At 38.0% G+C, this 13,454-nt stretch overlaps 1 protein-coding gene across 1 annotated transcript; it reads left to right on the top strand.

Annotated features, from left to right (window-relative positions):
• The first annotated feature begins 570 nt into the window (after window positions 1-570).
• On the top strand, window positions 571-4,011 carry LOC146949248 (uncharacterized). Its single transcript, XM_085745335.1, has 7 exons — window positions 571-1,749; window positions 1,852-1,917; window positions 2,309-2,453; window positions 2,549-2,767; window positions 2,968-3,157; window positions 3,252-3,447; window positions 3,652-4,011. Exons 1-7 carry the CDS (start codon window positions 593-595, stop codon window positions 3,764-3,766), a joined length of 2,088 nt encoding a protein of 695 aa, XP_085601461.1. The 5' UTR covers window positions 571-592; the 3' UTR covers window positions 3,767-4,011.
• Window positions 4,012-13,454: the final 9,443 nt, after the last annotated feature.

Below are 13,454 nucleotides of genomic sequence, written 5' to 3'. Positions count from 1 at the left end.
ATTTTTCATCATCGAGTTGTCAGATTTTGTTGGCGTAACCTAAGTCTAAAAAAGAAAAAGAGAACACGTCTCACTATGAAGATAGGTTAGTCAGAGTTCGAATCTCGAATTCCTTACTTGTTCACTTTAAGAGGTTAGTTTCTATTCACTAAATTACTTAACAAAAAAAATATTGTGATTTTTTCTTCTTTTATCATTTTAGAAAGAGAAACATCAACAAAGAAGAAAGAGTTGATACTTGAAACAACACAAAGCACAAGATTCATGAATGAAGATTGAAACCTATTCAGATTTTACCAGGATCATTAAAAGCATGCTTTGTCAACAAATGGATAATAGCATCAAGCTTCATTTTGGTTGTGAAAACATTATCAATTTTTATTTTTCAAAATATATATTTTTAAATTACTAAGAAAGATACGTAAGATTCAAGTAATAAAAAAAATTAACCTTTGCATATTTTTGAGCCGAAAAGCCCATCAATAAACCTCTTTGAATAAGATTTACACATTCAGCAAAAACACATTCTTCTTCTTTTCTTGTATCGTCTTCTTCCTCTTTCTCTATCGTTAGGGTTTTCCAAACCCTTGCCATGTCTTCTTCCAAAGTTGCAGACCCAACCCTAGGTTACCTCACTCGAAAAGACACTGAAGTAAAACTTCCACGTCCAACTAGGGTTAAGAACAAAACCCCCGCTCCTATTCAAATCACAGCGGAGCAAATTCTTCGTGAAGCTAGGGAGCGTCAAGAAGCTGAGATCCGTCCTCCAAAGCAGAAAATCACCGATTCAACCGAACTCGGCGAGTATCGTCTCCGGAAAAGAAAGGAATTCGAGGATTTAATTCGGCGAGTGAGGTGGAATGTTAGTGTTTGGATTAAGTATGCACAGTGGGAAGAGTCGCAGAAGGATTCTACACGTGCACGTTCGGTTTGGGAACGAGCATTGGAAGTTGATTATAAGAATCATACTTTGTGGTTGAAGTATGCTCAAGTTGAGATGAAGAATAAGTTTATTAATCATGCGCGGAATGTTTGGGATCGCGCTGTTACTCTTTTGCCGCGGGTTGATCAGTTGTGGTATAAGTATATTCATATGGAGGAGATGCTTGGCAATGTTGCGGGGGCGAGGCAGGTTTTCGAGAGATGGATCAAGTGGATGCCGGATCAGCAAGGATGGTTATCTTATATAAAATTTGAGCTTAGATATAATGAGATTGAACGAGCGAGAGGGATTTTCGAGAGATTTGTTTTGTGTCATCCTAGGGTTGGTGCTTGGATTCGTTATGCCAAGTTTGAGATGAAGAATGGCGAGGTTCCTAAGGCGAGGAATGTTTATGAAAGAGCGGTGGAGAAGCTAGTGGATGATGACGAAGCAGAGCTTCTTTTTGTGGCGTTTGCGGAGTTTGAGGAAAGATGTAAGGAGGCAGAGCGTGCGAGGTGTATTTATAAATTTGCACTTGATCATATTCCGAAGGGGAGGGCTGAGGATTTGTATCGGAAGTTTGTGGCATTTGAGAAACAGTATGGTGATAGGGAAGGGATTGAGGATGCTATTGTTGGGAAGAGAAGGTTTCAGTATGAAGATGAAGTTAGGAAAAATCCATTGAATTATGATTTATGGTTTGATTATGTAAGATTGGAAGAGAGTGTCGGGAATAAGGAAAGAACTAGGGAGGTTTATGAGAGAGCTATAGCTAATGTTCCTCCAGCTGAGGAGAAGCGATACTGGCAGCGCTATATTTATTTGTGGTACGTTTGATTTGAATTCTGTTTTGTTATCGGTTTGTTTATTTATTATTTAGTGATTTTGCATTTTCTAGTGGTATTTATTATTTTCTGTGTGTATCGTAGGATTAATTATGCACTTTATGAAGAACTTGATGCTGGAGATATGGAGCGAACAAGAGATGTGTACAAGTAAGCAGCCTTTTGTGAACTTCCAAGTATTTTGTTTAAGTCTCTGTTTTGTTGGATTTGTAGTACTTTCTGTCCATGCTTTACTCTATATACATAGTAGCTGTTTTTTTTTTTTTATTGTTCTTTGGATTAACCCTCTAGTAGTAGTCAGTGGTAAGTAAGGCTCTCAACTTAGTGGTGACTCCAAAATTCGAAACCTTGACGTTATATTTGGATTATGTTAAATCTCTAGTAAAAGTATTAAGATGAGACCCTGTTATTCATTCTGATTCTTATTTTTATTTCAAATATTAAGTAAAAATAGATGCTTAATGTGGCAAGATACAAAATTATTAAATTTATCGTTGCGGTATTATACTATTGAGTATTGACACTACTTTCATTTCCTTAGGGAGTGTCTCAACCAGATACCTCACCAGAAGTTCTCATTTGCAAAGATATGGCTTCTAGCAGCCCAGTTTGAAATACGTCAGCTGAATCTCACCGGTGCTCGTCAAATATTAGGAAATGCTATTGGAAAGGCTCAAAAAGATAAGGTAACATACTAATATCTATCTAGATGAAATATTATATTGCTTACTTTCATTGCTGCATGGTTAACTTCACAGACACCTTTTATCTTTGTCAACAGATATTTAAGAAGTATATAGAGATAGAACTGCAGCTTGGTAATATAGATCGATGCAGAAAACTATATGAAAAGTATTTGGAGTGGTCACCTGAAAATTGCTATGCATGGAGCAAGTATGCAGAACTAGAGAGATCTTTAGCTGAGACCGAACGAGCTAGAGCAATATTTGAGCTTGCAATTGCCCAACCAGCACTGGACATGCCTGAGTTGTTATGGAAGGTACACATAAAATTTATTATTTTATTGTACAAAAGCCAAATCATAGCATTTATGTCCTATGGAAGCTTCTAATATAATTGTGCCGTGCCCTATGTGATTTCTCTTTCTCCTTTGTTGTCATCTTCTGATGCATACCACATCTATGAACCATCTATGCATGCTGGTCATAACCTAACTGTAAAATTGTGAGTATATAACAGCCATACATTGATTTTGAAACTGTTGAGTGTGAATTTGAGAGAGCAAGAGTGCTTTATGAAAGGCTTCTTGATCGAACAAAGCACTTGAAGGTATGGATGAGCTATGCAGAGTTTGAAGCAACAGCTATAGATGAGAGTTTAGACTTATCCGAACAGGAACAAAAGGAGCAATGCCTTATTCGTGCGAGAAGTATGTGATCACAGCTTTAAGCGTATGCTATAAATCATGATTGTATGTTTTGTTTTGTGATTCTCATCATATTTTGTTTTGTGCCTGTTTATAGAGGTGTTTGAGAATGCTCTAAACCACTTCAGATCATCAGCTCCAGATTTAAAAGAAGAAAGGGCAATGCTATTGGAGAAATGGCTCAACTTGGAGGCTTCATCTGGGGAGCTAGGTGATGTCAGCTTAGTCCAGTCTAAGCTGCCCAAGAAGCTCAAGAAGAGAAGACAAGTTTCTACTGAAAATGGTTCTTCTAGGTATATGTTACTAACTCATTGTTTGTCTTTTGAGTGGTTTCCAAGGGTTAGTTTATATGGCCTTGTTTGCAATTTGGTCACTGCTATTTTCTGGTATCGTTAGCATTAGGCTTGTTTGTTGACTACGAACGATATTCTGTGTTAAATTTGTTAATAAAACAATTTCTTTTTTCCTACTTCATTCTTCTCAATTTGATTTTGCAGAATCGGAGAAATCATCGACTATCTATTCCCTGAGGAAACACAGACAACCAATCTCAAGTTCTTCGAAGCTGCTTACAAATGGAAGAAGCAAAAATTGTCTTCTGCTGATGAATAAGAGTATCTTGTAGCTTGGCATGATTCCATTCTTGTATAACCAGCAAATACTGTAGCTTAAGCTTAAGTCAATCAACTAAGTCAATTCTGGGCTATTGAAGTTTGTAACAGAGAAATGTAGTTTCTTATTCAAGAAAAAGTATGCAATTGATGAAAGTCATGGTTGTAGCTTAAGCTTAAGTAGTGTTTTTCGTCATTAAGGAAATGTGTATGGTCGGTACCAAAGTCAATTATTGAGTGTACATATATATCCATAACTACAACTTTACTGTGTTACACGTTTAGATTCTAAACACCTGATTTTTTTGCTGGTTGATTTTACTGAAGGTAATCGCAAGTTTGTATGCTTTCACTTCTATTCACGTGTCATGCTATCTATTATTGCACTAAAAACGGGCCACTAAGCTCAAAGCAAGAACATTTCAAAACTGAAGAATAAAAAAATGTCACCTATTTATAACTTCTATATATCACTTCCCCATTTACGTGCTGTGGTTATTGTGGGTTTGATTCAGGTGTAGGAGCCATGTATACCAAACATCACATGTTTGGATTTCTTGCAAGCACTAACTAATTGAATTGAAATTATTTTGCCTCTTTTGATATTCTTTCTTGCACTCTAGGTTGTGTGCTGACTTCATTCAGTTGATTGTTTTATTATATCAAGCTTATTAAGGGTTTTCTTTTGGATTCTTAACATTAACGTAGTTAATGCTTTAGTGTATATATATACACAGTACACTATTTTCCTTCTAGATATCTATATAACTTGATTATAGTACAATATTTCTTTTTGAGGGGTTTATAGTATACTATCGGTCTTCTAATTTTTTGATTTTTATCTGATTAATCTAATCTTTTTTTTTTTTTTTTTAACTTGGTATCCGATCCAAGAATCGACTAATTTGAGGGGACCAAACCCACTTATGGGGTCCCATTTAAAGTCAGACCATAGTTTAGGCTTGCCCACCGAAATTGGTACCAGCGGAAATCGAATCTAAAACCTTGAAAAGATCAAACTCTAAGATCCCAAACCAAGTGGCCAACCCCATATTTAATCTAATCTGCTTACTATTGCCTTAGTGGATTTTTTTAGTAATGGTGCTTTAGTGGATATTTTCCTCATATTGCCCTAAAAGAAAACAATTACGATTATTTATTTATTTATTTATTTTTTACAATAGAGTTGTCTAACTTTCTCTATAATGATTTCAATATATTATGTATTGTCTTATTTCAGCACCAATCTAACATTTTTGAGGCAAATCACCAATTTAACATACTATTATCATCTTTGCAACACTTTTTGTTGGGGGTAAATGATGGCTAAAATTGTCTTTTTGTTTTATTAAATGATTTTTCCGATCTAAGATAGTGTGGACTTCAACTAGTGTTTTATTTTTTTTAACGCAAAAACAAACGATAAGGCCTTTCTATTTAGAGTAGTGATATATGTACAACCATTTATGACAACTTTCATGACTAATTTTCCCCTCAGGCATTTATTCAACTGATGTGATATTACCACCGTGTTACTTTTCACCTCAGGTTTTTGACCACTGATGTGGATACCCGGATGTCAAATGTATATTTTCTAGTAGTGATGATAGAATTTTTCCCCGAACTTTATTGAATAATTGATATACTTGTAAGTAGTGTAAAGATTTTTTACACTATAATCCATTATAATTGTAATCCTTGATTGCTTAAAATTGTTTGACTTTATAATATTCAAACTATTTAAAATTCACTCATAATATTTGTTGTAATTGACTTTTTTATCAAGTAATCTAGTGACTACAATTCACGTTTTAAGGTGAATAAGTAGATAATGCGAGTTTCGAACTCAGATCTTTACGTGTATTTTCGCCGTTCTAAATTATGTCTTTTTAGAAATTTCACATATATTAAGAAATATAATTCATTTTTGTATAGAAAAGAGTAACTATAATGCATTTATCAAAAGAATTGAAAAATGATAAAGTAATAAATAGTAAAGGGCATAATGGAAATATAAACATTAATTCCTCGTTGATATTGTAAAATGACATATAATTTAGAATAGTTTTTTTTGTTAAAATGACGTAATGTGGAAGAAAAAGAGTATAACGCAGCTAATTTTATAGCAAGACCAGACATAACCATATCATTTAATATTAAGCCCCCTAAAATAAAGCATTTAATACTAAGCACACTAATCATACCAGGAAACATGAGAGCTAGTGAGCGACAGAGTGGCGGAAACCTTAGGGTTATCCTACGGCAACCGCGCTGGAGCTATTCTCCGGCAGTGAGACACATAGGGGGGAGAGGGGTCCCGCCAGGGTGGCAGATATTAGGGGGATATGGGAGATTGGACTGTGGTGAGGTCTAGGAAGAGGAAAGCGACAGAACCGATGATTCGAGGAAGGGACAGATCAAGAGGCGACTACAGACATGGAAAGGCGGCGATAGGTAAAGGGCAGGCTCGACAACAGGTTTTGGATTGGGATTCTGAGGATCATTATCGAGACATGCAAGCAAAAGAAGGTAGGGTTAATGGTAGGTCTTCCAATTTTGTGGGAGGACGTGTTGCTTCTTCAGAGTGGCATGGTACTGGTGCTGCGTTGGTATATGGCAATCAAGGTCAGAAAGCGTCATTCTATGTCATAAACTTTCCTGACAAAATGCCACTGTTTCGATTACGGCAACCTTTCGAGGTGTGTGGAATGTTATCAGATGTCTATGTTGCAAGGCACTGAAATGCTCGCGGGCAAGAATTTGGTTTTGTAAGGTATGTTAATGTGAAAAACTCAGACAAACTACTACAGACTTTGAATAATGTGTGGGTGGAGTAATGTCAAATATGGGCAATGGAAGCTAAGTTTGACAGATTCGCTCGTAACGACGTGGTTGTTTCTCCTTCACGTGCTGGTGTGAGGAAGGAGCTTGTGGTTGACAAGGTCGGAGGGAGTAAGGCGGTAGGTGGAGGCAGTAAACTATCAGTGGCATAGAAGAAGGTTGAGGGAGACTGTTCCATGACGGTTGGGGAAGTTCCGGTGCCAGTGGGGAATGTTCTTAAACGATTGGAAGGGAAGAAGAAAAAGGATGGGCCATCAAAAGTTGTTCAAACTGTAAACGAATATGTTCCTGTGTTTAATTCACGAGAGGAGGATTTGAAGTGGGCGACTGCAATGCTAGTTTCAGGAGAATCAGCGGTGGAGTTACAGCAAAAGGTAGAGGACACAGGTTTTTCTAATTTGGTTGTTATTCCAATGGGGGTGATAGAGTTTTTATACATTGTCTCGAAGGGGAAGATGTGTGGCAAGTTTTCAACAAGGCAAGAGAATTCTTTGGCATGTTATTTATCAATGCTCATTTTTGGCTCGGATAAAATTCCTTCACAAGCTGTACAATTAAATTCGGGGCAGAGGAAGGGTAGGCGTTTTAAGCAATCAGTTGGGTTTATGAAAAAAAATTGCACGTATGCCGGATGTTGATCGGAAGCAAATCATTCACATTTTGAAGAAACACAAGCGTTACGTTAAAAGGAAAGGGCAGGCTAGCAATGATCATTTACAAACAATTGAGGTTACAACTTCGGGCTCTCCTTTAAATTCTGCAAATATTAAGACTTCTCCATTCTTCGGTTAATAAAGATTTGGAAAATTGGTTGATGGTTCATGATAAAAAGGTGTTGTCGGAGGATGTTCGGAATTTGGGAAAGTCAGTGGATGATAAGTGCTCAAAAGTAATATATTTCATGTGTTAAAAGAGGCATTTTTAGTGACTTGTTATGCAAGTTATCTACGGAAAAGCAATCAATTGTTGTAATTATACCATTTATGCTTTATATGCCTAATTCTACCCAATTTATGCAGGAAATGACAAGCAAGGACCAAAACTCAAGTGTGTGAACCAAGCAAATCTCGCTTACGCGAGATCATCTCGCTTACGCGAGATCATCTCGCTTACGCGAGATTTCTCCAGGGAGCAGCTGAACATTTCGCTTACATCTCGCTTCCAGGGTCGCTTGTGGAATTTAGAATCTCGCTTACGCGAGATCATCTCGCTTACACGAGATTTCTCCAGGGAGCAATTGTGAATCTCGCTTCCATGTCGCTCAAGCATGATTCAAAGGCGGTTTAAGGTAAAGCAACCTCGCTTACGCGAGGTCAATCTCGCTTACGCGAGATTTCTCTAGGGATCATCTACCAGAACTCGCTGCTGGCTCGCTTCCAACTCGCTTACGCGAGATGCATCTTCTTCAAGGATCAGGGCTACGTGGCAAGGCTTCATTGGCCAGTTTTAGATATATTGCTTCTCGCTTGAGCGAGATTTACCTCGCTTAAGTGAGATTACATGAAAATAGCCCATTTAAATAGAAGTTTTACCTCTCTTTTGGACTATTCACTATTCCATTGATAATTTTATAAATTCTAAGAGAGAGGTCAGAGCTATTTCCAAGAGAGAAACACAAAGCAAGTGGTTTAGGAGTAGATTCAACTCAAGATCACTTTGGACACGAAGGATCTTGACATGGAATCTTCATCTTTCCTTCATCCCTTGTGTAGTATACATGTCTATGTGTAGCTATCATCTACTTTGTAGTATTGAGGTAACAAACAAGCTATTATGTAATCTTTTGATCTTTTAATGTATAAGGTTCTAGCTTAATGATTCAATATTGTTGTTATTCTTATGTTTAATGCTTTCAATGAGATTCAAGATGATTTGGACACAAACTCTTGAATCTAGAACTAGAATAACAATCTATCTTATGTTATAACACTCTTGACAAGTTTGTAAACCTTTGATAATTACTTTTAATCAAGAATTTAATGCTTTCGGATACTTAATCAGACTGGACACGGTCGATTAAGTTATCCGATCGACTTTGTTATCGTTTAAGGGATTTAGACACGAATGTTTAAACGCTAACTTAGAAATAACGATGTCGCTTTGGACACGAAGGATGTTGTAGAAATGATTGTGATAATATTGGTTATAAAGCTAGAGTCTGTTAATCGATCTAGAGATTGCCGTTGTTATGCTTGCGTGTTATCTTATACCGCAAGCGAAATAGTTCGATCCTCTCTCGTTTTTACTTTTCTGTCATTTTTGGATATAGTGTTACAAACAAACATTTTATAAACGATACCTTAATGTGAAAGATTGTGAAAATGCTTATGATTAACGCAACTCCCTGTGGAAAACGATCCTATATATACTCACGTGTACATAGTTATATGACATGTAGAAAAACTACATCAAAATGGCACCGTTGCCGGGGTGTAACGGAATTTTATCATAAGTATTGAAACAATTTTGTCATGTTAAGTCAATTTTGCACATAATTCTTTCATGCATATACTTATACACTTATATCATTCATTTTTTTTTATGCTAACCACCTGGTATAGTCTTGGTGAACTTTGTTTATGCGAGGTACCGTTGCTAAAGAAGACCTTCAATGTGATCCTGAGATTGAGAAAACTACTAGGTTACTTAAGGCACAAGCAAAGGAAGCTAAGAGATTAGCCAGGCTGGCTCAGCCGGACTCATCTAGTTCTATTCACTCTCCTTCGGGGTCGTTCATACACTATCTCCGGGAGGTTCTCTACACTCAACACCACCATCATCACCACCAAGGGAAACTAGTGTAACAATGGCTAATGAAGATGAGAATGCTTTTCCGATGTGGGTTAGTCCAAGAAGGCTTGCAAGCCTTGGTAATCAAACTGGTACCAAGCAAGTCGAGTTGAAATTGGGGTTGATACATTTGATCACTCAAAATCCGTTCACCGGAATGGATCATGAAGACCCTTACAAGCATCTCACAAACTTCTACGTTACCGCCGGTACTCTTGGTATGAAGGAAGATGAGGAAGAAAACATGTTTTGCCAATTATTTCCTCATTCTCTAATTGGTAAGGCTAAGGAATGGTATCTTGATCAAGCTACTTCTTTGATGAAAAAGTGGCCAGAACTAGAGAAAACGTTTCAAGAGAGGTTTTTTCCGGAGGATAGGCATCTTGATGCTAAAACATCAATCACCACTTTTTCTCAAGGCCAAAGTGAGTCTCTATGTGAAGCTTGGGAGCGATACAAATCTTTGCTTAGGAATTGTCCGAAGCACGGTTATGATAGCCAGATGCAAATCTACCTTTTCCGTCAAGGGCTTCAAGACATGTCCAAGACGATGTTAGATGCAAGTGCTGGAGGATCTATTTCTTTGAAAAGTCCAGCTGATGCTGTCAAAATCATAAACCAAATGGCTCTCAACACTAGAAAATCATCTCACAACCGGAATCCTCAACAACGGAAAGCCAGTATTCTTGAACTAGAAGCAAATGATGTGGTTTTGGCTCAAAATAAGCTTCTCACTCAACAAATAGAAGCTATGCAAAAGGAGATGAGAGCTATGCCAAAACAAATTCTTGAATCTCTCATGAAAGAAGGAGGTACATCTCAAGTCAACTCATGTGAGCTTTGTACGGGAGATCATCCCACCGGCTATTGTCCCACACCTGGATCTTTTGAAGAAGAAGGGGTCAACTATGTGGGAAATCAACAACAAAGACCTAACCATCCACAACAAGCCGGAAGCTCACAACAAGCTCAAAATCCGGGTACTTCCAACTTTCAAGGAAGATATCCGGGTAACCAAAACTTTCAAAGGCCATGGAGAACCCCTTACAACAATAACTACCAACATCCACAATCCAACTTCTATCAACAACCGTACCTTCAATTCCAACAACCATTCAACAACCAATATCAATTCCCACCACAAAATAACCCCCAACAACCTAACAATTCCCAAAGCACCGAAGAGACTTTGAAGCAATTTATGCAAATGTCAATGGCGAATCAAAAGAATACCGACGCGTCAATCAAAGGCCGTGAAACGCAAGTTGGTCAATAAGCACAACAAATGTCTCAAGGTAATCCGCAAACGGGAACTTTCACCGCCAACACTCAAGCAAATCCTAAGGAGCATAACAAAGCATAGCAATCAAAAGCTATTGCGACACGGAGTGGGAGAGTGATCGGTAAAGGGGTAGGTGAAGAGATTGTATTTGAAAAGAAGGTTGAAGATGTTGTTAACGAGGAGGATCTAGTGAAGTTCGAGGAGGATGTAGTGGAGATAGAGAATGATGTGTACATAGAAAATAAAGGTGAATTAGTTGAAAAATAGAAAAATGAAAAAAGAGAACTAGTTGAACAAGAGTTGATGGAGAGAAAGAGTAAAGCTGTGGTGCAAGAAAAAGGCAATAAGAAAGAAGTTGATAAGCAAGTGGTGGCTCAACGTCTACCGTATCCACATGCTCCATCGAAGAAAGATAAAGAGCGGCAATACGCAAGGTTTCTTGAACTCTTCAAGAAGTTGCAAATTGACATACCATTCTCAGAAGCCTTGGAGCAAATGCCGGTCTATGCTAAATTCATGAAAGACATCCTTTCTAAGAAGAGAAAAGTCAATGATGAAGAGACTATCCAAATTAATGCCAATTGTAGTGCTATCATTCAAAGAAGGTTGCCAAAGAAAGAGCAAGATCCGGGAAGAGTTACTCTACCGGTAGCTATTGGCACAAACCATGTAGGTAAAGCACTACTTGATCTTGGATCAAGCATAAATCTCATGCCTTTGTCCGTTGCCAAAAGAGTTGGTGACCTTTGTATAAAGCGGACTAGGATGATGTTGCAATTGGCCGACAAATCCTTTGCAAAACCACTAGGTATGGCCGAAGATGTTCTTGTAAAAGTGGATAAATTTGTTTTTCCGGCTGACTTTGTGGTTATGGATGTCGAAGAAGATGAGGATGTGCCTTTTTTAATGGGAAGGAATTTCATGCAAACGGCTCGGATAATGATTGATCTTGATGATAATATCATGAAGGTTAAGGTAAATAATGAAGAGGTTACTTTCAACATCCGGGAAGCCTTGAAGTACTCAAAAGACAAGGGTGCATGCTTCAAAATGGATGCAACCGAAGAAGTCATCTTGACTACTCGGAAGCAATTGCACAAGAGAACACCCCTTGAGAGTGCTTTGGTGGACACACTCAATGTTATTGATGAAGATGAAGCAAGAGACGTTGAAGAGTGTTTGAAGGAGCTAGATTCCTTGAAGGAGATTCTTCCTAATCAAGCCATACTTGAAGATTTGAAAGAAGAATCCAAGGAAGAAGCAAAAGTTGATGACACCAAGGTAGAATTAAATGTTTTACCATCTAATTTGAAATATGTTTTTCTTGAGAAAGATGGTACAAAGCCGGTGATCATTAGTAGCTCCTTGTCAATCAATGATGAAACAAAGTTGGTAGAGGTCCTCAAAGCCAACACGGAAGCGATAGGGTGGAAGTTATCGGACTTGAAAGGGATAAGTCCATCTTATTGTATGCACAAGATTATGATGGAAGAAAACTTCAAACCGGTAGCACAACCGCAATGCCGCTTGAATCCAAACATGAAAGAGGTGGTGCAAAAGGAAGTAGTGAAGTTGCTTGAAGCCGGCATGATCTATCCAATCTCGGATAGTGCTTGGGTAAGCCCGGTTCAAGTAGTTCCCAAGAAAGGAGGAATGACGGTGATCACTAATGATAAAAATGAGTTGATCCCAACTAGAACCGTCACCGGATGGAGGATGTGTATCGATTATAGAAGACTCAATCAAGCAACAAGGAAGGATCACTTCCCATTGCCCTTCATGGATAAAATGCTTGAAAGACTCTCCGTTCAATCCTTTTATTGCTTCCTAGATGGTTGCTCCGGTTACAATCAAATCACCGTGAACCCAGATGACCACGAGAAGACGGCTTTCACTTGCCCCTTTGGTATTTTTGTTTATCGAAGAATGCGTTTTGGCTTGTGTAATGCACTCGCAACTTTCCAACGGTGTGTTCAAGCAATCTTCTCCAACTTAATTGGTAAATGCATGGAGGTGTTCATGGATGATTTCTCAGTTTTTGGACCATCATTTGATACGTGTTTGAAGAGCTTGGATACCGTGCTGAAGCGGTGTATTGAAACTAGCTTGGTGCTCAATTGGGAGAAATGTCATTTCATGTTTACCGAGGGTATTGTCCTTGGTCATAAAATTTCTTCAAAGGGTATCGAGGTAGACCAAGCAAAGGTCGATGTCATTGGAAAGCTTCCACCACCGGTGAATGTCAAAGGTGTGCGGAGTTTTCTTGGTCATGCCGGGTTCTACCGGAGATTCATCAAAGACTTCTCAAAGATTGCAAAGCCTATGAGCAACTTGCTCAACAAAGATAAGTCTTTTGTCTTTGATAATGAATGTCTTTATGCATTTGAAGCTTTAAAAGAAAAGTTGACCACCGCACCAATAATCATTGCTCCTAATTGGGACTTAAATTTTGAATTAACGTGTGATGCAAGTGATTATGCTGTTGGTGCGGTCTTGGATCAACGTAAGGACAAAATTTTTCATGCTATTCACTATGTAAGTAAGGTTTTAAATGAGGCACAAATCAATTATGCCACAACTGAGAAAGAGTTACTTGTAATAGTTTATGCAATGGAGAAATTTCGTTCTTACCTTGTAGGTTCCAAAATTGTTGTCTATACTGACCATGCAGCTATCAAGTATCTCCTTACTAAGTCCGACTCAAAGACAAGACTCATCCGATGGATGTTGTTGCTTCAAGAGTTTGACTTAGAGATCAAAGATAAGAAAGGCACGG

The sequence above is a fragment of the Medicago sativa genome, chromosome 2, assembly GCF_051527215.1.
Source record: "Medicago sativa cultivar Bolivia chromosome 2, Bolivia_mono, whole genome shotgun sequence".
In the NCBI taxonomy this organism is placed as follows: Eukaryota; Viridiplantae; Streptophyta; class Magnoliopsida; order Fabales; family Fabaceae; genus Medicago; species Medicago sativa.
The sequence above is the reverse complement of the archived record's forward strand: the minus strand, read 5'-3'. Positions and strand labels throughout refer to the sequence as shown.